The sequence below is a fragment of the Bufo gargarizans genome, chromosome 9 (genome assembly GCF_014858855.1).
Source record: "Bufo gargarizans isolate SCDJY-AF-19 chromosome 9, ASM1485885v1, whole genome shotgun sequence".
Lineage (NCBI taxonomy): Eukaryota > Metazoa > Chordata > Amphibia > Anura > Bufonidae > Bufo > Bufo gargarizans.
In genome coordinates, this window is record NC_058088.1 from 27,524,620 (window position 1) to 27,549,641 (window position 25,022).

Here is a 25,022-nt window from a genome sequence, read left to right on the forward strand (position 1 = left end):
TAAGCACATTCAAATAATTATCCTATAACAAGGTCAATTGGGCTCAAACGCTTCGATTTTGTGGTCTTGTCAGACTATATATTTCACCCTTTTAACACCATGATGCTCTTAGGTACTGAACTGAGCGTCGCAGACCTCGATAGTGTGGTTTCTGTCCTAATCCCCTGCACAGAAAGATTTACAACACAACATTTGCACTGCATGAAGCCACCACTAGAGGGAGCTTATTGCATACTATTTATACACTCGGCTCAGGCGCTCCCTCAAGTGGGGGAGTGCTATAAAGCTAGATTAAGAATTTATCAGCCCAGAATTTTGAACGTACTTAGGTTTTAACTCGAAACAAAATGTTATTTTATTTTTACTAGAAACATAAGTTACGTTATACTCGCCCGTTTCTCCAGCGTAGGTCTGGTCCTCCTGCCGCTGCTTGCTTACAAACTGCAGAGGCGATATGTCGGTGGATAGAACGTGACCACTGCAGTCTACCGCTGAGGACAGTAAAAGGCTGCAGCGGTCACAGGCCGCACACCGCCACCTCACTGGCACTGAAACCAATGACAGTACTCAGCAGTAGAGCGCCGAGGACAGCTATTTGCTGCAGAAGTCACCCGCCGTATCCCAGCAGGTCACCACAAGCAGCGGCAGGAGGACCGGATCAGCACGGTAATGAATGGAACTGGAGAAAGGGGAGTGTAGAATATAATGTGTTATTTTAAGACAATTAGAGGGCTTTTTAAGCATTTAAAGGGAAAACAACTTATTTTACAGCTCACACAGTCCAAGAACCCACAAACTGTAGTATCTAGCAATCACAAAGCAATGCACTGGAAGCTCCTAGTGTCATCAGTTTATGGGGTCTTGTCCGCCACAACCTACAGACAGAACTACAGCAATGAAACACTCAAAGACAAAACGAGCGCAAAACATAAAATAGCTATACAAATAGCGTTTTCACATGAAAAGCCATATACAAAATCATTCCGATATGACGACAAAGAAGGTCCTCCCACCGACCAACACACTGATTAGAGAACCTAAGGAATTCATTACGGTGGAAGATAAGAGGGTACATCCGGTCACTGCTTGGTGATGCGTAGGATTGACTGGTTTTCACCCTGGAAGGGCAGAGAGTACAGCAAGGCTTGGTCCTCATCGTCACAGAGAATAGCAATGGTCTCTGCCCCTTCTGCCTGTACAGGAGCGGAGTTCAGACGGGCCTAAAAAAAAAAAAAAGAACAGAATAAACCTCCAGGGTTGGTATTAGGCGATAGACGTTATACAGGAAAACGAGCAGCAACTGCTAAAAACTACTCATTCTGAAGGACCCAGACCACCCACGTACTACACGGTGCCATGTAATACTACGTTTATGCCAACGAAACGTGTACCAGCAGCTTCCCCCATTGGCTTGGCATTGGATACACTGACATAACAGAACATGGCCGTCCTGATGGACCACCGTAGTGTATTATGTAACGGGATGTACATGTTCACATTGTGTGTGGACCATAAAGCCTCATTCACACGTCAATGTTCCACGTGTTCTCCACGGACAGCACACGTCACCATTCGTTTTAATGTGTTTATCCACACATCAGTGTTAGCACGGTCCGTTATTAGTATGGATGAACGCCCCATTTTGTTCACGGATCCATCGCGCCCATTATAGTCTATTGGCCTGTAAAAGCCACAGAGGCTTATCCATGTTTCACGGATCATTAGGAAGAGATGCTGTGAAACACTGACAGGAAAAAGTTAACACAAAGACCCAACACAGATCCATCACTGACCACCTTTTCACGGATTTAAGCATGGACATATGAATGAGGCTTAAGGCATACAGTATTATATATATAAAAAATAAATATTAAATAAACTATGCTGGCAACTAACACCCAAAAAGACACTCCTTTAGGGGCCCACAGTTATGGTCACCATCTGCCACATCCTAACGCATACATCAAATAGGTTCACTGTAGACTTACCAGGTCCAAAAAGTTTAGTTTATCTTCTGAAATCAAGTTCTCCTTCTTCAGCTGGTCAACGACACCTTCCATGACCTCCAGCTTGGTGCAGTGTTTCTGATGCCGCTGCTGAAGAGTCGTTACTTTCTTCTGCAGGTTCATAACCACAGAGACCAGTTCGGCAGTGGATGACGTTTCTGCAAGCCCATCTGGTCCCTTTGATGGTTCCATGGCGAGTACTTGCGACCCATGACCAGATGACACCTCCTTGCTGTGTTTTGACACTATAGGAACAGTGGAGACTATGGGGCTGGCTGCAGAGCATGACAATATGGTCTCTTGAGAAGGTATCAGTGGTGGTAGAGGACCAGAAGGCAGGACAGGAACAAGTGTGGCTGTCTGCATGGTTTCTAAGTAGGACATCACAGCCTCTGTGGTCATTGTGGCTGGGGGTGGTGCGGGTAACCCGGCTTCAAAAAAGGGCTCGATGGAGATGTTTTCTACTGCTGAGTTTCCAGGATTAGACTCTCCAGTCATCTGGACAATAGCAGGGACTACAGACTGTAAGACTTGGCCATCGTAATAATTTTGCTGTAATGTTGTGGTTGCAATGTGTTCTTGAGACAAGAAGCCAACTGGTCCAATCTGTTGTATCTGGTTTCCTCCTGTCACCTGAATGGGTAAAGCTACAGACTGGAAGCCTTGATTTGGCGCCAGAGCCAATGACAACCCATCAAAGGACTCAACAAAATGAACTAGTGGTACCAAATTTACTGCACCTATGACTCCAGTGGGGTCAGTGTTCTTCACCAGAACCGCTGCTCCATCTAAGGATATCGGACCAGTGGATGAATTTGGATCTACTGCAATCATCAAAGTGTCTGGAAGAACCTGGGTCTCGCCAATGACCAAAGGTGAAACAGTGGGGAGGCAGACTTCATCTCCTAGACTCAGCGTGGAATTTACTGTTTTGGACTTAGACACTTGTGTCTTGCTCTGAAATACAGAAGACGAGATAGAAAATAATCTAAATAAAAAGGTATTCACTTTATATTGGAAAGTTGTGAGTCTGCTAATAAACGCCGTAAATCATTTCCAAGATCACTGCATGCAGGCAGAGAATAGAAACTCTGACTACGGGGCTGAGCCTCTATGCTCTGGGGGCCTTTGACATGCGTGCTGGTATGGCTTATTAAAGGGGTGTTCCCAGGAAAAGAATAGAGCATTTCAAATGAAGTATAATTATAATATACATGCAATTAAAACTTTGCAATGCCCTTTATGTACATTACATTTTCCTCTCTGGTGGCGCCCCCTGCTGTTTCTACTTCTGCATTCAGAGGTGGACTACCAAGCTTGCATAGTGGTCTCAGAAGCAGGTGAAGCGACTCAGACCCCTTTTACAGATTCATTCCCAATTCTTAATTCATAGAAATATATAGCTGGCTCTCTAGACAGCAGAGAAGGACCTTGCTTAAGGGCACTTTCATATTAGCGGCAGGGGAGTCCAGCGGGTGAACAGCCTGTCCGATCCGTTCTGCCGCTAGTTCACGTGTGCCCCCGGACTGACACTCTGTCCCCAATGACTATAATAGGGGCGAAGTTCCTGAAGCAGCGCACGGCGAGAGTAAGCCGGACTAATAGTATGACATGCAGTACTTTTAGTCCGGCTGCCTCTCGCCGTGCGCTGCCGTTGGAATGCTGCCCCCATTATAGTCAACGGGAACGAAGCGGCAGTGCGGAAGCACACGCGAACTAGCGGCAGGACAGATCCGACAGGCTGTTTACCCAACGGAACAGCCTGCCGGAGTCCCCTGCCGCTAGTGTGAAACTAGCCTTACATACATATATGTCTCTCTGGGGCTATATCTGAGGGACTATTTTCTATCCAAGAGCTAACTGCAATGCATCTTGGAAGATGCCAGTGTTTGATGAGCTGCTGGTCACCCACAGAAAAGCAAGCAAGTCCTCCAGGGCATCTGTCAGCAGGTTTGTACCTATGACACCGGCTGACCTGTTACATGTGCACTTGGCAGCTGAAGACATCTGTGTTGGTCCCTCGTTCATTGGTGCCCCATTGCTGAGAAAAATTATGTTTTAATATATGCAAATGAGCCTCTAGGAGCAATGGGGGTGTTGCCGTTACACCTAGAGGCTCTGCTCTCTCTGCAACTGCTGCGCTCCCTGCACTTCGATTAACAGGGCCAGGCAGTGAAAAGGTCATCATGCCTGGCCCCAACTTCTCCTAAAGTCAATTAAAGTGCAGAGGGCGCAGCAGTTACAGAGAGCGGAGCCTTTAGGAGCAACGGGGGCGTTTCCATTACACCTAGAGTCTCATTTGCATATATTAAAACTTGATATTTTTCAGCAGTGTGGGCACATATGAACATGGGACCAACACAGATGTCTTCAGCTGCCAAGTGCACATGTAACAGGTCAGCCAGTGTCATAGGTACAAAACTGCTGACAGATGCCCTTTAGAATTTGTGATATAACCCCTTTAAACGTAGATACATGCCATGTGAGGGAGAAATCCTTAATTATAGGAGGCAGACATAGCATTCACCGTAGACTATTTCTCAGAATACTTGTCTATTACACCTACCGAGGCCACCAGGCTGGAGGAGAAAATGGTGGGTACGGCGTCGTGTCGGAGGTAGCGGGCACCCCAACGTGTTTGGAAACAAGACTGTTTGAAGTGCTTGCTGCAAAGATACAGGCTCTTCGTGGGGAAGAAATTTTCCAGATTCATATTTGTCAGCCATTGCTTGAGACGCACCTTGTCATGTAAAGGAAACCTGGAGGAGCAGAGGAAACAGGAGCAATCAGAGGCATGGGAGGTATGGAGCAGGACAAACGAGCTGTGGGAAATGCCATGGACCTTAGTACCCAAACTTCTGCTGCTCCACTCTTCTCTATGAAAGGGGGTCCTGTGCACTAGAGGGAATGGAGGGAGGTGGAACATGCATACTGCGGCTCCATTCATTGTGATGAGGGGTCCTGCGCACCAGGTAGAGCATGCAAGGTGCCACCCCATTCTTTCTGTAAGAAAGGGTGTCCTATGTGCACTGGTCTATTGGCAGCAGTCTTGTAAAGAATTAAAGGGGTTGTCCGGGTTTAGAGCCCAGAAATACCCCCCATTTACATCCGGGCATCCCCCCTGACTTGAGCATTGGGGCAGTTCATGCTCTGATGCTTTAGCGCAGGGCAAAGACATTTTCAAGAGTGCCGGTGACGTACCGGGCTCTCCATGGGGCTGCCAGGAAGCCCGGTGACGTCACTGGCACTGATGGGCGGGCTTTAGCACTGCTCTAGCCAGTAAAATGGCTAGGACAGCACTAAAGCTTGCCCATCAGAGCCGGTGACGTCACCGAACACACTGCCGGGCGGAAGCTTCCGCCCGGCAGTGTTTTATTGTAAACAAAAGAGCCCGTGCCCTGCGCGATCTAGCGCAGGGCAAGGGAGCGCATCGGAGCACGAGATGCTCCGATGCCAACATGAGAAGGGGCTGCCTGGGTGAAAATGGAGGCATGTCCGGGTTCAGCTCTGCACCCGGACAACCCCTTTAATGGAGCAGCGGCAGACAGGCTGGACCTGCCACTCCATACATTCTGGTTCAGTGGACTCCCTTAATTGCGGTCAGGGGAGATTAGAGATGAGTGACGCGAGCGTCGGATGCTATATGCAAAGTCGCTTCGTTCAAAACTTCAGATTAATACTATACGGAGAATCGTCACCTTACAGAATTAGAATGTATGGGCTCCGATGAGTTATTTGCGAAGCGGCATGTGACGTAGTTGAATAACTTCGGTAGTTGATTTTTAAAGTGGAAAAACACTTTAAAACCTGGAACTGAACTCTGCTTCGGTCACGAGTTGTTATGCTGCTTGGACCCCCAGTGATCAGCTGTAAAATGAGGTGAAAGTGGGCAGAAAGGATTTCATTCCCTTGCAGCGCCACCACAGGGAGAATGAGGAATTACACAGACCTTACTGTGCAGCGCCAGGTGCTCCAGACACCACTGATCATAAGGGCTCATTCACACATCCCTGATGACATCAGTAAGAAAAACATGGTGAGGGGTTCATCCGTGAAGGATCCGTGTGTCCTCCATGCGTCATCCGTATTCCATGGACACCGCTCAGCTGAAAATTAAAGGGCTTTTCCGAGATTTTAATACTGATGACCTGCCCTCATGATGATAGGTCATCGGTATCTGATCGGTAGGAGTCGGACACGCGGGACCCCCGCCGATCAGCTGCTCGAGAAGGCACAGCTCTCGCTGCTTTCCCTAGGCCAGTTCATCGGTCACATGACCCCGGAGTAGCTCAGCCCCACTGAAGTGAATGGGGCTGAGCACGGCCTCTATACAATGTACGGCGCAGCGCTTGGTGAGCAGAGAAGGCCGCGGCGCTCACAGTCCTGGGCGTCGGAAAACCTTTTTTAATTTCAAGAGCATGGACAAGAGTTGGGCACGTTCTGTGGAGTAATTCACAGATGTGCGAATACAGACATTAAAATCAATGGGTACGCGTGTTGTCCGTGATTCACTGACGTGTGACTAAGGCCTAATAAGGCTCATACACGAATGTGTTTTGTTTCCGTGTCCGTTCCTTCTGCAGCCTGTATGCACAACTATTCCCTTCAATGTAGAGTTGTTGCGATACCAATTTTTTGATTCGGTTTCGATACCATGAAAAAGTATTGCGATACTCGATACCATTCGATACCACGCGAAAAAAATAAACAAAAAAAAGCCACGTGCATTCCTCATTTTTAAAAATGGCGAATCGCGCAGTTTTTATTTTATTTTTTCTGTTCCGGCATTCACCACCTAGATTTTTTTAATATATTTTAATAGTTTGGACTTTTCTGACGTGGCGATGTAATATGTTTATTATTTATATATTTTATATGTGAAATTGGGAAAAGGGTGATTTATACTATTTCCCCCTTAGGGGCTAGAACCTGGGATCTTTCATCCCTTGTCCTATTCAGCTCTATCAGGGTGAATAGGACTCCACACTGTCCCTGCTGCTCTGTGCTTTGTGCACACAGCATCAGGGATGTTACCATGGCAACCAGGGCTTCTGTAGCGTCCTGGCTGCCATGGTAACCGATCGGAGCCCCAGGCTTACACAGCTGGGGCTCCGATCAGAAGCTGCCACTGCACCACCAATGAGGGGGAGGGGAGAGGTCCCTGTGGCCACTGCCACCAATGATTTTAATACTGGGGGGTTGAGAGGGGCCGGCGCACTGTGCCACCAATGATTTTATTGGGATGGGATGGGTGGGTTGAGGGGGGGGGGCAATGATAACTACCTCTTTATACAGGAGGCGGGTACTGGCAGATCAGCGGCAGTTAACTGCCGCTGATCGCAGCTCCCTGTCAGGGGCAGGGTGCCGGCAATGCGATTCTGCTGCCGGCACCCGCCTCCTGTATGTGTTAAAGACTGACTACTGTATATGAGTCCAGACTTTCACTATCAGGCCACACAGAGCGGCGCCCAGCAATGTCCCAGCACTCACCATTAGTCCTGGGCGCCGCTCCGTTCGCCCGCAGTGCCCCATTACTGTCTCCTGTCCTGCTCCACATGCTGCTGATTACTATCGGAGCGATGGGAGGAGACATCAGATTCACTAGTGGGCGGTCCTTCTCCCTGGCTGTAGCGCTGTCCAATCGCAGCGCAGGGAGAAGGAACGCCCACTAGTGAAGCTGATGTCTCCTCCCATCGTTCCGATAGTAATCAGCAGCATGTGGAGCAGGAGAGGAGACAGTAATGGGGCACTGCGGGCGAACGGAGCGGCGCCCAGAACTAATGGTGAGTGCTGGGGCATCGCTGGGCGCCGCTCTGTGTGGAAATAATCCTATCATTGGTGGCGCAGTGCGCCCGCCCCTCCTCCGCCCCTCTCTTCTCATTGCCGCCCCTCGCTTCTCATTGCCGCCCCTCCTCCGCCCCTCGCTTCTCATTGCCGCCCCTCCTCCGCCCCTCGCTTCTCATTGCCGCCCCTCCTCCGCCCCTCGCTTCTCATTGCCGCCCCTCCTCCGCCCCTCGCTTCTCATTGCCGCCCCTCCTCCGCCCCTCGCTTCTCATTGGTGGCAGCGGCAGCAGCACAGGGGGAGGGAGGACAGCTTCCTTCTCCCCGTGCTGCTGAGAGAGAACATGAGAGCGCCGATAGCAGCGCGCTCATGTTCAGAGATACTAGACTGCGCAGAAGCGCAGCCCAGTATCGAAAAAACGGAAATCCCAGTATCGTATCGATACCGGGACAAAAGTATCGATTGGGTATCAAAATTTCGATACCCGCAACAACCCTACTTCAATGGGGCCAAAAATGACTGTGTGCATTCCATTTCCGTCCTACAAAAAAATATATAACGTCCTATTATTGTCCGCATTACGGACAAGGATAGGACTGTTCTATTATCCGTATTTTTGGTGGATTATGTTTTGCAGACCACAAAATACATACGGTCATATGCAGGCGCTGGCCGTGTGCTTAACGCATCACGGACGAGGACCCATTCCCTTGTTGAATGGGTCTGGATCCATCACGACAGCCGCACAGAAGATGTCCGTGCATTGGGGACCGCAAATTGCAGTCCTCAATGTATGGAACAGCCGTGTGCCTAAAGCCGAGGCTACATGCTGCTCTGGAGCCATTAAATGGAGTGGGGTCAACTCCATGGCAGCCAGACCTTCGCGGACCGGGGACTGACAACGCACCGTAGCGATACGGGGATTTACAGTGATGAGACGGTCTGACCAGCAAGGAAACGAAAAGCAGTGTAATATATATATATAATTTTGACATAGATATAAGGAGAGATAAGAGATCATAAACGGACAAAGTTTAAAGAGAAGTCAGTGACCAGCACACTGCACACTGCACACACTCCATGGGCCCCGGGTCAGTAACCACAAGCTGCACCCTGCTGGACGTGAACTTACAGCAAGCGGTCACTTACCTCCACCTACCCAGGCAGTCCCCCTTCCCCCACACACTCACTTATAATAACTTTCCAGGCCCGTCTCCGCTCGTCTACACTCCGGGACCACGCAGCTCTTCGGCATCTTTCTCTGTTGCTCTAAAAATGACGTTTTCCGTTGTCCGATGACGTCACCCAGACACGCTAACCTTGCGCGGCGCCTACGACGGACTTCCGGCGGCCATTTTGGATCAGGGAAACCCTGTTCGGCTCTTACCATTTGTAGCCAGGAGTGGTCGTGACGTCACTTTGACGCGACAGGTCACGTACGCGTACAGGCCTGGCAGACATATTTAATGAGGGTAAGGCGGCCAGGTATATACAATAGTTGTTGTTTGTTTAGGGAGGTTGTGTCTGGGCGGGAGGAGCACGTGAGTCACCGTCAGGACACAACGGGGCATGAGGAGGCCAGGCCGCAGCCTCGGGGTGGAGTGAGGGAGTCTCCCGGAAGAGCAGCTGACTCGGCCTTTCACCTAAAATATGGCCTCTCCGAGCAGCCCAACTGAGTCTGACGGCTCCTGGGGCTGTTCAGGGTGAGCAAGATGGCAAATAGGTAATAGCAGGAAGTGATGTCCAAGTATTATTCCCCATCGTCACATGTGATATGTGTGTGACACCCCCCCCCCCATCACCTATAATCTATATGTGGAGTGGACCTCCATCATCATCTATATGTGACCCCCCCCCTTCCCAAATCATCTACAGTGTCTTGCAAAAGTATTCACCCCCCTTGACTTTTTTCGTATTTTGGTGCCTCACAACCTGCAATGAACATGGATTGTTTGAGGATTTGCATCATGTAATTTACATAACGTGTCCACAACATGGAAGATGTTTATTTATTGTGAAGCAAACAACAAATAGGACAAAATAACAGAAAAAGTCAATGTGCATAACTATTCACCCCCCTAAAGCCAACACTTTGTAGAGCCGCCTTTTGCGGCAATCACAGCTCCAAGTCGCTTTGGATAAGTCTCTATGATCTTCTCACATCTTACCACTGGGGTTTTTGCCCATTCCTCCTTGCAGAACCGCTCCAGCGCCTTCAAGTTGGATGGTTTGCGCTTGTGAACAGCAATCTATAAGTTTGACCACAGATTTTCTATTGGATTGAGATCTGGGATGTTTCCCCTTAAACCACTGAAGTGTTGCTTTAGCCGTGTGTTTGGGGTCATTGTCCTGCTGGAAGGTGAACCTCCGTCCTACCCTAAGATCACGCACAGAGTGGGACAGGTTCTGCTTAAGTTTATCCCTGTATTTAGCACCGTCCATCTTTCCCTCAACTCTGACCAGTTTCCCAGTCCCCCCAGCATAATGCTGCCACCACCATGTCTCACTGTGGGGATGGTGTTCTTCGGGTGATGTGATGTGTTGGGTTTGCGCCAGACATAGCGTTTTCTTTGATGGACGAGAAGTTCAGTTTTAGTCTCATCAGACCAGAGCACCTTCCTCCATACATTTTGGGAGTCTCCCACATGCCTTTTCACAAACTAACAACATGCCTTATTGTTTTTAGATGAAAGTAATGTCTTTCTTCTGGCCACTCTGCTATAAAGCCCAACTCTATGGAGCGTACGGCTTATTGTCGTCCTATGTACAGATACTCCAGTCTCTGCTGTGGAACTCTGCAGCTCCTCCAGGGTTACCTTAGGTCTCTGTGCTGCCTCTCTGATTAATGCCCTCCTTGCCCGGTCCGGGAGTTTTGGTGGGGGCGGCCGGCTTATGGCAGGTTTGCTGTTGTGCCATGTTCCTTCCATTTGGTTATGATAGATTTGATGGTTTGGGTATTTTATTATAACCCAACCCTGACTTGTATTTCTCGACAACATTGTCCCTTACTTGTTTGGAGAGTTCCTTGGTCTTCATGGCAGTGTTTGGTTAGTGATGCCTCTTGCTTAGGTGTTGCAGCCTCTGGGGCCTTTCAAAAGAGGTGTGTATATGTAATGACAGATCATGTGACACTTAGATTGCACACAGGTGGACATAATTTCATTATGTGACTTCCGAAGATAATTGGTTGCACCAGAGCTTTTTATGGGCTTCCTAACAAAGGGGGTGAATACATACGCACATGACAATTTTCTGTTTTCTATTTTTAAACAATAGTTTTATTTCTATATTTTTCCCATTTCACTTCACCAACTTAGACGATTGTGTTCTGATCCATCACATAAAATTCAGATTAACAAAACATTGAACTTAAGGCTACAATGTACCAAAATACGCAAAAAGTCAAGGGGGTGAATACTTTTGCAAGGCACTGTATAATATAGATGTGACCCCCATCATCATCATCTCTCATCTATATGTGACTCCATCATCATCTGTCATCTATATGTGACCCACATTTTTTTATTTTATTTTTTATTTATCATCTTTACAGGCTGGTTACTTGATTACTTAATCTGCTCACGTTGTTGTCCTCTGCTTATCATCTTTCTATGATTTAGTTGGACATCAGAGCACCATGGCTGGGAAATTGAAGACATTGCTGGACAATTTAGACCAATTTATTGAGGTGCTTGCTTTATCTCCAAGTGCCCATGCCAAAGATTGGGATATCCTCCATGTACAAAGAGCCCTTGAATGGGGAACCTATTTTGAACATGTCCACCATCGGTACAAGGCTAATAATTCTCTTAGAAACTCAATTGAAGCTCATCTTACAGCAAAAAACCAGGAGCTTTCTTGTTGCATGAAAAACTACCATGACATTACGTTTGATGACCTTGGTAAAGGTAGAGATATCTTGTGTATGTCTCTTCTCCAGAACAAGTCTCTTCCTGATCCTGTATTCAAATACGTAACTGAGTTGCTCCGAAATTCGGATACCAAAGGTGCTGAATCCACGTCTTTAACCCATTATATATCCCAGAAGGTGGCTTCAGAACTACTTCTGTCTCTTCCCCTATTGGCTTCCAAAGGATTGCAGGAGCCACTGGACAACCCTGTACTAATGACACAAGCTGAACTATTGAGAAGCAGCTTAGAGGGAAGGCTGAAGGTGTCAGAAGACAACCAGAAGTCCTCTATTGTCTCACATTTTCTTGGCCGGATTTCCAAACCACATGTCTACCACCTTGTAGAAGCTGTACTCCTATCTAATGATGCTTTGGACTCTGAACACCAGAACCTGTTATCTGATCTTCTTCTGGATTGGGTTCTGTCAAATGATGACCTCCGCATTGGCTTTTTCTTGAATGTAAAGTGCCAGGGCCTGGCAAGGTTGAGCTTCATGTCCTCCAGGTTCAGGCACGAGTACATGGATCATTTGGAAAAGCTAGGGAGTAGTATGGAACCAGATGTAAACTGTGGGAAATGGGTTAGTGACACCTTCAGACTATCTTTTGAAGGACTGCTGGATCATTATAAACATCTCATGGAAGGGCCTGCAGCTGTGAAAGACTCCATATTGACTAAACTTCGGGCCTTAAAATGCCAGGATGGGAATTATGATGTGCCTGGTATCCGTATATGGACTGATGTGTTGGCAGAAATACATGAGACGTAAGGCCCCTTGCAGACGAGCGAGTATTCCACGCGGGTGCAATGCGTGATGCGAACGCATTGCGCCCCACTGAAACCCATTTATTTCAATGTGGCTGTGTACATGAGCATTGTTTGCATTTGGACCTGATCCGCTCACGCTCGTCTGCAAGGGGCGTAAGACTTGTCTTGGGTCAGAATGTCACAAGTGCATGGAAAAGGATAATGCTAATGAATTTTGATGTAAAGTGATATTTGTGTTTTTTCAAAATTTAATTTTTAATCCTTTTGGCCTTTATTTAAAGGGGTTTCAGGAGTACAATATTGATGCTCTATCTTCAGGATAGGTTATCAGTGTCAGATTGGCGGGGCACCTACACCAGACACAATCGCCAATCAGCTGTTGGGGCTCGTCCCCGCCTGCCTTTGGCTGCCCCTCCCTTAACACCGGATGGTTTCACCCGCGCAGGGGAGCTAGGCAAGTATATTCATTGTGAGGGGCCTGGCATATGGGGGAAATTTTTATAGTCTTGGATGACCCCTTTAAGAGGCTACAGCACTCCAGTGAGCTCTGCAGCCTTCTCACAGCATACCAAGCACAGCGCCTTACATTGTATAGTGGATGTGCTTGGTATGGCAACCCAGGCCCGTTCACTTGAATGGGGCGGAGCTGCAACTAAGCCATGTGACCAGTGAACGTGACATAATTTGCTCCTGAGGATAAGTAATCAGTAATCCACTCCAGGAAAACTCCTTTAAGTCCATGACATGAGGTATTGAAGAACTCCATGAAATAATAGTTCTGGAGCTTCTTTACTTGGAAATCTGCATTGTGCCATTCCTGTGTTATTCCTCCTGGAAATGTATGACTACATTGACAGCTAGCTGTCAGGTTCTTTATAAATTATTAGCGAACACTTTGTTACTTATGCACTTATTTATTTTCTGTATTTTTTTTCTTTTGTGGTTGATTCATTTTACATATAATCTAGTACTATTCAGCAGCAGATCATTCTTAGTTTTCTGCCTTATGCATAGTTTTTTATGAATCTCTAGTACACAGCCATAATACAGCCCCCATAAAAATCTAAAGTGTACCTACGTTAGGTCTCAGATTTAAAGGGGTTTTCTGGTTCTTAGGCAATGAGGACCTGTCCTCCCAGGTAGGTCATTAATATCAGATTGGTGGTGGTTCGACACTTGGCACCCCCACTGAGCTGCTGTTTTGCGCAGCCCACTATGCCGGTTCCGTGTACTGCCCATCAGTTGACCTGCGGTACCCTGGCACAGTCACTACACAGTAGACTTAGCCTTCTGCTTATTGCTCCATTTTCTGTATAGTCTCCAGCTGATCGGTGGGGATGCAGGGTGTCGAACCCCCACCAATCTGATATTGATAGGCTATCTTCTGGATAGGCTATCCGTTTCTAAGAAAACCTTTTAATCCCACGTTCCATCGGGTGCTTCTAGGGCATGATGCGGTTGCGTATGGTGGCGCATGGAGTGCCTGTAGCTCAGTAGTATTTCTCAAGCTTAGACTTGAATATGACAACATGCAAAGCTTTCTCATGCCATTATGTTGAGGAGAAAGGGTTGTATGAAATGTCCTTGTCCATGGCTTCTGTCTGCCATTGCAGTCCAACCTCATCCAAGTGAGCAATACCACACACAGCCCATAAATCTCATACAATACCTTTAATTAAACCAGCGATGCTCATCCTGCAGCCCGCCAGTTATTGCAAAACTACAACTCCCAGCATGCCCTTATAGCCGAAGGCTGTCCAAGCATGCTGGGAGTTGTAATTTTGCGACGGCTGGAGGACCACAGGTTGGGCATCCCTGAATTAAACTGATGTCATTCATGGTCGCTCAGAAGCAGCTCTTTGCAGAGGCACTTATTTGGCCTATAAATGGGGTCTGGTCCTTAACCTATCCCCCAACTTTTTCCATGATGTCCCTATGACTTAAAGGGAATCTGTCACCAGGATTTACCCTACTGAGATATTCATATGTGCCCATCAGTCTCCTTGTTTTGCATTAAATGATCCCACTCTTACGGCTCTGTGTGTGTCTTTTATTCGTCAAAAATGCAATTTTATTGCTATGTAAATTACCTTGATAAGGAGCCCAAGGGGTTGTCCCACGATCCGTTGGAGCCTGGCTACGCCCATCGTTCCGGAGCCCAGCACCGCCTACCAGTTAATTTATTCACTGCACTTGCCCTGACATCAGTCCTTCCAAGCACCGTAATCTCGCGCAGGCGCAGTGTACACAGTAGTCTGCGCCCGTGCAGACTTCTGGCACAGGCTTTGTCGATCCAGCTGCACATGTGCCAGCTCCCTGCGCCGAATCCTAAGGTCTTTTCCGGTGCCAGCGACGTGTGCAGGGAGCCGGCGCATGCACAGTTGAATGCACTGGGGCAGACTACTGTGTACACTGCGCGAGATTACGGCACTTGGAAGGAATGACGTCAGGGCAAGTGCAGTGAATAAACTAACTGGTAGGCAGTGCTGGGCTCCAGTACGATGGGCGTGGCTGGGTGGGTCAACCCCTTTGATAGCTTATAAACTCATGCTTGCAAGTATGAGAATAAGATCTTATGCATACAACTGTATTTTCCTTTATACCCTTAATGGCACCATGAGGGACCAGCTCCAGGACAGGAAAAAGGAACACCTATGGGAAGCTTTAAAAAGGGAACCACCCCCTGTGATGGGACCTGAAAGTGGGGATCTGCTTGGCAGAAGTGGGGCATCTTACTGGAAGATGAGGTTCAACTGGAGTGATGCGCTCTGTGTGACTTCCAATCTCTGGTTGCATGTGAACTCCAGCAGAGGTGTGCTCATTGATGAATAAGAGGACCAACCTTTTGGTCAAGCGCATGACTTAAAGGGGTTATCTGGTAATTTAATATTGATGACCTATCCTCAGGATAGGTCATCAATGTCAGATCAGCAGGGGTCTGGCCTTTTTCATGAGCGCTGTGGCCTTTTCCTAAGCCATATGATGTCATCGTACATCGGTCAAATGGCCTAGTTGCAGCTCAGCCCCATTCAAGTCAACTGGGCTGAGCTGCAATTCCAAGCACAGCCGCTATACGACGTATAGTGTTGTGCTTGTTAAGCGATGTGATAATCATGACCTATCCTGAGAATAGGTCGTCATTAGTTTCTGCATAACCCCTTTAATGCCCAGTCAGTGACGCTTTCTAGCTCCGCCAGAAGAGCATTGTTGTTGGAGGCATGGTCGGCCGATCCAGGGTCCAGAGCTAATTTATGTTGTATGCCTTGTCATGGAGAATACCTCTTTGGTCCGGTGTTAGATGACCTGTTAGAGCAAGCTTCTGATAAGAAGTCCTTTCCAGTCCTTATTTTTTCTAAACCGAGAAAGCCTTTTCGTAGAAATAGGAGGGAGGACTATAGAGGGTTTAGAAGGAGCAAGAATTGGAAAGACAATGGTAGTAGGAAGAGCGAGAGATTTCTTGGGACTTTGACTTTTTTTCTCCAGGCCTGCTCTTGGATTAAAAGCATTGTGAGGTATGGTTACCGCCTAGAGCTAGCCTCCCCTCAGATAGAAAGATTACAGATTTGCACTCAAATTCAGCAGTATTTTTTTCCAGCCGATTCTTGGCATATTTGCTGGGTTGCAGGCGGATCTCCACTGGTCTCCATTAAAGTTATGGCATCCTTGTAGCTTCCGGCAATGCTAGAACAGCCTGCCAGATCTGACGAACGGTAGTGTGAAACTAGCCTAAGGGACATAAGCTTTCTAGTAAGTATGGATTGTTAGCGCCATATGCCTAGCCTGTTTTTCTGCAGATAGTCCTCGCTCTTTGAGTTTTGGGGCCCATTCTACAAGGGCAGTTTGTCCATATTCTGGACAGAAAGAACTGATGCTTCTATAGAACAAATATGAAGAGCGGCCACTGAGTTCTCCTAATACTTTTCTTTTTTTAAAGGGAGTCTGTCACCACAATTTGACCTTATAGACCACTTACATAGCACTATAGCATAACTATAGGTCAGTCAAATGGTACCTTTGTATTTTTGTTTAGATGTTCACCGGGGGCAAAAACTGAGTTTTATTCATATGTAAAAGAGGACTTGCATGTGCCCAGGGATGGTGTTCGGGCTGTAAGTGCCCAGGCCGCTCTGCGTTCTTCTCACATAACCCCTCCCCAGCCTGTTGCTTGACGCGCCCTGTAAGCCTCTTCCGTCATTCAGTGTACTGGCCAAGATCCCGCTGCCACATGTGCACTGCATGGAACGATGCTGCTGCCCACAATGGCCATCATAGTGCGCCGGCGGGATCTTGGCCACACCACCAGGCACAGGTGTCATTGTCTTGCATGGGCCAAGTAGCATCTATGCTGGACGAGGGACCAGTAGGGCCTTGTGGCACACTAAGCATGAGTGCTTGGCCTGTGTTCTGGGGACTCGGAGCTCCCCCTTATTCAAACAAATAACTGTCCCTTCTCTCCCTCTTCCCCCACATCCAAAACCAGACCACCGCCATAAACTTCTTAGTCCCTGACCCAGAGGTGACAACGATCACTGGCCTCCATGACACACTTTATATAAAAATGCCTGCATAGTGGACAGCTTCAAAGGGGTTTATTACTTTATGATAGGGGCACACTTCCGGAGGGTGGGGGCAAACTGCTCTTCACACCTCGCTGTCATTGGGAAAATCCAAAAATCTTACTCCGGTCATAACTCAAAAATACAGCTCAATAGAGACTATCGAGGTACGCCATTTTAACGGTCAGGAGGTGACGGTGCCACACATAACAAAAACCAACCACTTATGTTAAATCCTGGCTCAGAAAATCAGTTCTTCTGATTGGGATCACATGGACACCCCGTGTTTAGTGACCCCAATACTGAGGGTTGAAAAATTAGCCCTCAATTATTGGACAGGCATTCTCCTGTGTAGAGTTATGGGCAGAAATCAATTTTAGACCAGATTTCAGCGTGACTGACCGGTCATAAAAGTCACAGAAAACCCATGTCACGCCCTAAAGGCGGGTTTACAGACTGCCTGGACCAATTCTTATAAATTGGACAGAGCAGATTGTACCGTGTTCCCCATTTTGAGGTCAATCTGATTGAATGGGGATACGTGTCTTTCTGTCTTGCCTCAGGACCTGATAGCTGCAAGTCTCTGTGTGAGTAAAGTAGGTGTCAGTTTTCTTTCATCCTTTTTATGTTAAAAACTGTTGTGTAAATTTGTATGCGTCTGTTTTTTACATCTTTCAATTTTTATTAAAACCAATTATTTAACCTAGCACGGGCAATATTTTTTAAGGCAATTAGAGTTCCTAATTTTCAGCTAGATGTTTGCTTTAAAATGCGAATCTCAGAAGTTTAGTAGTTGTTAGAAGGAACTGGCAACAATTTGATCTCCCGTGCCATCTGGTAGATTGTAGGAAGCAGGGTGATCAAAGTCGATAGTGTGTGTAGTGTCAGTACTTGTCCCGATTGACCGCTGGTACCTGATCCCGGTCTGATCAGGTACTGCGACCTGGGGAATCGGGCAAGATCGTGACGGGCATCAGTGCTGTTCACTGATGAAAGTCAATTCACGCTGAGCAGAAATGCCGGCCGTCAACGATGTTGGAAACGTCAAGGAGAGCACTATGCATCAGCCACTGTTGTCACCAGACGAGCCTTTGGTGGTGGTGGTGGTGGTGTTACAGGGTGGGCAGGTTTGTCTAGTCAATACAAAACTGCTCTACACTTTGTGAATGGTACATTGACAAGCCCATACTACCTGAATAACATCATGAATCCAGTCATTGTGCCTCTGCATGAACAACACAGGCCTAATTTCATCTTTATGGATGACAGTGCGCCACCTCATGGAGGTCGCATCATTACCGAACGGCTGCTGGAGACTGGGGTACTTCAAATGGCGTGGCCTGCACTTTCTCCAGACCTGAAGCCCATTGAAAACCTATGGGATCAGCTGAGTCGCCGTGTAGAGGCTCGTAACTCTGTACCTCAGAACCTCAATGACCTGAGGGCCGCCCGTCAAGAAGAGTGGGCTGCCATGCCTCAGCAGACAATAAGTCGACTTGTGAATAGCATGAGACGTTGTTGTCAAGCTGTAATTGATGCTCAAGGCCACATGACAAGTTTTTGAGACATTGACATTTTTTGTGGGGGTAAACCCACCGCTGTTGTTGGCTTTTGTTTCAATAAATTGTTTGAGATGAGGAAATCACCATTGTATGTGTCTACTGAAATGCCCTACTTTCATGATATCTTTGTAGCGTGAACTTTTTATGTGTTCTGTAAATTTCACCTAAAAGTCAAATATCCCAAACTTTTTATGAGTAGTGTTTGTGTATGTATGTAGTGTTTTGTTGTGTATATTGGGAGGTGCTGACTAACCCCCTTTTCTTTGCAGATTTACAATGCTGGAGATGTGGCTCTCCAGTGAGTCGGGCACTCCTGATTAGCCTGTCTGCCCCATAGGCTGATTTTTAGCCTGCTCTCACTACATTCATTGGAAGCTGTCTGGCACAAGGAAAGGTATAGAGTGGGCTCGGCATGCATGTTGGTACCTGCATCTCTTGTAATAGAGGCCATTATGGCACCAAAAATGGATAAAGGCAGAGTGGACCCAGCATGCATGTGGATCCAACACTTCCTGAGCTTTATGGCGGCCATTATGGTACATAACAGGTAGTATTTAGCGTTTGGACCCGTCTTACAGAGATCGTCTTGATGTACGGCAGACGGGTTCAGATGGTTTTGTACAAAATACATTTGCCAAGCATCTCACTTTATAAATAAGCGTAGCATTAGCACTATAATATTTCTCTAGGTTTTTGCCATGGCAGAGTGCACCTGCGCATTGGGAGGTGCTGACTTAACCCCCTTTTCTTTGCTAATTTCCACGACACTCCCAGGGCGGTAAATCAGAAGTAGTGTCACACTACCTTTGTTTTACATCCCTGGGAGTGGAATTTCTTATTTTATTTATCTGGATGTTGGATCGCAGCCGCTGGCACACCACAATTACTTTGGCTGCTGTGTCGTCCATACTTAAAGGGGATAGCCAAGGCTATTAAATGCCCCCCATACGCCCCCGGGTCCCACACAATGAATATACTTACCTGGCTCCCCACACCACCGTTGCAGCTTCTCCCCGAATGTTCCTTTATATTGATGGGAGTAAGAAAAATGCAGAATGCACTGGGAAGGTGTCCATATTTTGTGGATCCATCGTCTGAGGACCGAAATACAGACACAGTCGTATGCAAAAGGTCTAAGGATGGTTTCACGCTAAAGGTTTTAGTTTTTTTTTAAATAACACCACTGCAGTTGAGCTAAACTCTTTGCCTTATATTTGTGCTCTGTATCGAAAACTATTCTGCTATTTTTCAAAAAAATTCTCCATGAAACCACTCTAAAAGAGGTTTTGCTCTCTTATCTGCTCTTTTTAGACATGGCTAAACTAACCTTTTTATAGAACACTGTGTCGATAGCCTGTGACATTTTATTGCTGCCATCTTTGTCTTCTCTGGTGTACAAAAGAGTATGTAACATTTGGGAAAGAAAATACAGAACAAAACTCCAGCTGCAGATACCAGGATGGCAAAAACTTCTACAGCTACTGTGTACTTCCCTTTGGTGCTCAGGTACGCTGGTATGAAGGTAATCCAGGCACTGAAGAAGACCAACATGCTGAATGTAATGAATTTTGCTTCATTGTATCTGTCAGGTAGCTTTCTAGCCGGAAAAGCTATGACAGTACATCCCAACGCAAGACAACCAATGTAGGCGAGCATGACATAGAATCCAAGGTGTTCTTCACATACAATCACTATCTCACCAGGCTGAGAGTTGAGATCAAAAAATGGGGTAGGAGGACATGTTCCCAACCACAAGGCACAGATAACAGCCTGAAGAGAGGAGCACAAACTAACAATGGAGCATGGAAGCTTCTGCCCCATGAATCTTCTCAGCTGGCTTCCCGGTTTGGTGGCCCGAAAAGCCACAACCACAAGTATAGTTTTTGCCAACAAGGAGGACACAGAGACCGTAAAAGACATTCCAAAAATTGTTTGACGTAGTAAACAAGTTATGTTTCTTGGATATCCAATGAAGACCAGACAGCTGCAAAATGTAACGGTGAGAGACAATAGAAGAAGCAAACTTAGGATTTTGTTGGTGGCCTTGATGACCGAAGAGTTCTGATAATAGTTGAAGACAGCAAGGGTTATCAGAGAAACTAGAGAAAGCAGAACAGCACTGCAAGCAAGGGTCATACCCAACAGTTCTTTGTAGGACAGATAGGCCATTTGTTTTTCAGTGCATTTATTGTTCTTCTCATTTGGCCATTGGTCATATGGACATTTCCAACAGCTGATCATGTCTACAGGAGAGAATCAAGTACACTGTAAGATATTTACTTAAAAGTGCATGTGGCGTATACTGAAAAGTATGGTAGTGCCAGCACTTACCAGCATGATTGGTAACTTCTCCTCTTGGACAAGGGACACAGTCATAGCAGCAGACTGGCTTTTCTTGCAGCATCATTTTCCTGGTCCCTGGTGGACAGCTCTCACTGCAGACTGAACGTGGTGGCTTCTGGAAGAGGTGTTGATAAGGTCATTAATAAATATATAAATAAAAGATAATATATAATAACAAAAGCCATGAGAAGTCTATTCTCAGCAGTTCAATAAAATACATATCTGGTTTTAATCAATTTGCAATGCGTTTGTTGGTTACAAGTGTGGGCTTAAAGGGGTTTCCTAACATTTCAACCCCCTGTCTAGGCTGCAAAGCTCTAAAAACATAGGCTCATGTCACAGTCACTTTTCAACGTTTCAGCATCAATAGTTCTTGCCCCTTTCCCCCCCCCCCCCATCAGTCCTTATTTACTAGATCACAACTACGCCATGCCGTACTCAACAGAGGACTACCACAACCCATCATTGGCCACAGCAGTCAGAATGGCACTTTGCTGCTATGGCCACCGTGGCTGCAACTGTACAACCTATTGCACAAAAGTCAAGTTAGGCTACTTTCACACTCGCGTTTTCGCTTTCCTTTCCTGAGATCCTTCTAGGGCTCTCACAAGTGGATTAGTTTTGCCCTAATGCATTCTGAATGGAAAAGGATCCGCTCAGTTTGCCTCCGATCAGTCTCCATTCCGCTCTGGAGGCGGAGACCAAAACGCTGCCTGCAGCGTTCTGCTGTCCGCTTGACGAAACTGAGCCAAACTGATCCGTCCTGGCACACAATGTAAGTCAATGGGGATGGATCCGTTTTCTCCGACACAATCTGGTACAATAGAAAACTGATCCGTCCTCCCATTGACTTTGAGTGGAGTTCGGATCTGTCTTGGCTATGTTACAGATAATACAAACGGATTTGCAAATCCATGACGGATCCGCCCAAAACGCGAGTGTGAAAGTAGCATTAAAAAGAGTTGCTTTATTGCTAATTTTTTTAGATAGCCTAAAAGAAAAACTGGCTTTGTTTTACATATCACATAAGCAGCCAATAAGCATTTTAATTACACTCGCTAACAAAATTTAAATGAGGCATCCAGAAATGCTGGATTGCTGCAAAACTCGGCAGGCAGTTATAGCATAGCTCATGCAGATATGTAAATGATTAGACACGGGGTCTTGCCACAAGAGGGCTTAAAAGTGTTTTCCCCCCATTGCCTTATACAGTCCTGATCAAAAGTTTAAGACCACTTAAAAAATGGCAAAAAATCATATTTAGCATGGCTGGATCTTAACAAGGTTCCAAGTAGAGCTTCAACATGCAACAAGAAGAAATGGGAGTGAGACAAAACATTTGTTGAGCATTCAATTTAATGAAAACAACAAATAAACTGAAACAGGCTGTTTTTCAGCTGATCAAAAGTTTAGGACCACACCTCCAAAAAAAAAAAACGAAACCCCCAAAACAGAAATCCAACTTCCAAACATGAACTCAGTAATGAGTAGCTCTGCCGATATTGTTTATCACTTCCAAAATTTGTTTCGGCATGCTTGATGCAAGCGTTTCCATGAGGTGAGTGGGAAAATTTCTCCAAGTGGTGAAGACGGCCGCACGAAGGCCATCTACTGTCTGGAACTGTTGTCCATTTTTGTAAACTTCCCTTGCCATCCATCCCCAAAGGTTCTCAATTGGATTTAGATCAGGGGAACACGCAGGATGGGCCAAAACAGTGATGTTATTCTCCTGGAAGAGGTCCCTTGTCCTGCGGGCATTGTGTACTGTAGCGTTGTCCTGTTGAAAAACCCAGTCGTTACCAGACAGACGAGGGCCCTTAGTCATGAGGAATGCTCTCTGCAACATCTGGACATAGCCAGCGGCCGTTTGACTCCCCTGCACTTCCTGAAGCTCCATTGTTCCACTGAAGGAAAAAGCACCCCAGACCATTATGGCGCCCCCTCCACTGTGGCGAGTAGAAAACATCTCAGGTGTGATCTGCTTGTCATGCCAGTAAGGTTGGAAACCATCAGGACCATCAAGGTTAATTTTTTTCTCATCAGAGAATAAAACTTTCTTCTACCTTTGAATCTCCCATGTTTGGTGCTCTAATGCAAAGTCCAAAAAAGAAGTTCTGTGGCGTTCAAGGAGACGAGGTCTTTGAAGACGTTTTTTGTTTTTGAAGCCCTTAAGTCTCAGATGCCGTCTGATGGCTATGGGGCTGCAGTCAGCACCGGTAAGGGCCTTAATTCGGGTCGAGGATCATCCAGTGTCTTGATGGACAGCCAATTGGATCCTCCGGCTCAGTGCTGATGAATTTTTTTTGGGTCTTCCACTTGACTTTTTTGTTCCATAACCCTCAGGATCATTTAAGAAATTCCAAATGACTGTCTTACTGTGTCCCACCTCGGCAGCGATGGCGCGCTGTGAGAGACCCTGCTTTTGCAGTTCAACAACCCGACCACGTTCAAAAAGGGAGAGTTTTTTTGCCTTGCCATCACAACGTGTGACTACCTGACAGAAAATGACAACGAATCCACATCTTTCCACAGATTTGGCCTTTTAAAGGCATGTGGTCCTAAAATATGGATCAGCTGAAAAACAGCCTGTTTCAGTTTAATCGTTATTTTCAATTAATTGAATGCTCAAAAAATTGTCTCACTCCCATTTCTTGTTGTTGCATGTTGAAGCTCTACTGTACTTGGAACCTTGTTAAGATCCAACAATGTAAAATATGTTTTTTTGCCATTTTTCAAGTGGTCTTAAACTTTTGATCAGGACTGTAAAAAGGTTGTCTGAGACAGTATCCCTCTTGGTGAGAGATCACTGACTGTGACGCCTGCCTCCACGACACACTAGAAGACAATTTGCCCAGTTGACAGACTGAGAGGGGGGGGCATCATTTGACTGAGAGAAGAAGGATGCTCATTTTGAAGAATTGCTCACCATCAGGGTCCTTGTGACCTAGTGGTTAGGAGATGATGGGAGCAGTGGTTATGTTAGGACATGCACACACAGCAAACAGGCTGTGGACGGCCCAGATAGACCACCAGTAAAGAGTATTGTTTGATCTGCCAACTCGCACAAGCAGCTCTCACAGGTTCATTAAACAAACCTTCATTACACGCCCCTGTCTCTGCCCAGATCATTTCCAGATGCTTAGCAGAAGGAAATTTGGTGTGACAGCACCCATTACATGTTCTACCATTGACAGCCAGCCACCTTCACCTTCGTTTACAGTGGTGTCAGGCATGAGAAACCTGGACTGCTACAGACTGGAACCGTATCGTCTTTAGTAACAAATCCAGGTTCTGTTTGGGATCCACCAACGGTCATAGTATTGAAGGCTGGTGGGAAGAGCTTCAATCTGGCATTTGCTGTGGAGCGACACACAGCCCCAACTGCTGGAGTGATGATCCGAGCTAGGGAGTCAATTCGCATAAAACTTAGTTTGAATACTGTATGGAGCGCTCGCTTATAATGTATTGGCTCAGATGAGCCGAAGTTATTACTTTGCGAAGTCTCGAGAGACTTTGGGTAATAACTTCAAAAAGTTAATTTCTACTGTTAGAAACCTTTTCCCGAACTCGGGTTCGGTTCCAAGGTACCACTTGGAGCCGAAACCGAGTTCGGGAACAGGTTTCTAACAGTAGAAATTAACTTTTTGAAGTTATTACCCAAAGTCTCGCGAAACTTTGCGAAGTAATAACTTCGACTCATCTGAGCCAATACATTCTAATACTGTACGGAGCGCTCGCTCCATACATTATTCAAGCAAAGTTTTATGCGAATCGACTTCGGATGTTTCATCCGAAGTCGATTCGCTCATTCCTAATCCGAGCCATCTCCTATGACAGTCGGCCACCCCTAGATGTGATATGAGGGACACTAACAGCTCAGTGATATGTGGAGGACATTCTGCGGTCACGTGTCGCCTCTTGTGGCAGGGTTTTAAACTGGCATTTTTTTAACAGGATGATGCTCCACCAGAATACAACACTTATTGGCATGACCAGTGGCCAGATTTATTGCCAATCAAGCATTTATGAGACTAACTGCAATGTCAGCTTCAACAACCTACAAGTGTGCAGGATCTAACATCTCTGGGCAAAT

General features: G+C 46.5%; 3 protein-coding genes across 7 annotated transcripts in view; 1 reads left to right on the top strand and 2 right to left on the bottom strand.

Annotated features, from left to right (window-relative positions):
* Positions 1-838: 838 nt before the first annotated feature.
* LOC122946415 (THAP domain-containing protein 5-like) lies at positions 839-9,129 on the bottom strand. Its single transcript, XM_044306029.1, has 4 exons — positions 8,979-9,129; positions 4,573-4,765; positions 1,989-2,963; positions 839-1,220 (listed from the first exon to the last, which is right to left on the bottom strand). The coding sequence occupies exons 1-4, from the start codon at positions 9,041-9,043 to the stop codon at positions 1,080-1,082; spliced, it is 1,374 nt and encodes a 457-aa protein (XP_044161964.1). The 5' UTR covers positions 9,044-9,129; the 3' UTR covers positions 839-1,079.
* Positions 9,130-9,225: 96 nt separating this feature from the next.
* FANCF (FA complementation group F) lies at positions 9,226-14,500 on the top strand. Of its 5 annotated transcripts, none has more exons than XM_044305938.1 (2): positions 9,226-9,260; positions 11,409-14,500. In XM_044305938.1, exon 2 carries the CDS (start codon positions 11,426-11,428, stop codon positions 12,467-12,469), a length of 1,044 nt encoding a protein of 347 aa, XP_044161873.1. In that variant the 5' UTR covers positions 9,226-9,260; positions 11,409-11,425; the 3' UTR covers positions 12,470-14,500. The 5 variants fall into 5 exon arrangements, with proteins under 5 accessions (XP_044161873.1, XP_044161871.1, XP_044161870.1 ...); XM_044305936.1 differs by lacking the exon at positions 9,226-9,260 and adding an exon at positions 9,269-9,511 and having other exon boundaries at positions 11,342-14,500; XM_044305935.1 differs by lacking the exon at positions 9,226-9,260 and adding an exon at positions 9,269-9,511.
* Positions 14,501-19,903: 5,403 nt separating this feature from the next.
* Positions 19,904-25,022, bottom strand: part of LOC122919741 (vomeronasal type-2 receptor 26-like) — a 36,308-nt gene continuing 31,189 nt past the window's right edge. Inside the window, exons 4-5 of the mRNA XM_044268926.1 lie at positions 20,918-21,044; positions 19,904-20,829 (exon numbers count right to left, since the gene is read on the bottom strand). Coding sequence (XP_044124861.1) covers positions 19,904-20,829; positions 20,918-21,044 — 1,053 coding nt within the window. The remainder of the gene's footprint in view (positions 20,830-20,917; positions 21,045-25,022) is intronic.

Excerpts from the sequence above, each read along its gene's own strand:
- FANCF (XM_044305938.1), top strand. The coding sequence starts at position 11,426 with ATGGCTGGGAAATTGAAGACATTGCTGGACAATTTAGACCAATTTATT.
- LOC122946415 (XM_044306029.1), bottom strand. The coding sequence starts at position 9,043 with ATGCCGAAGAGCTGCGTGGTCCCGGAGTGTAGACGAGCGGAGACGGGC. Across the intron at positions 4,766-8,978 it reads GGCCTGGAAAGTTATTATAA|GTTTCCTTTACATGACAAGG; the intron begins GTGAGTGTGTGG and ends CTGCTCCTCCAG. Across the intron at positions 1,221-1,988 it reads AACTAAACTTTTTGGACCTG|GCCCGTCTGAACTCCGCTCC; the intron begins GTAAGTCTACAG and ends TTTTTTTTTTAG.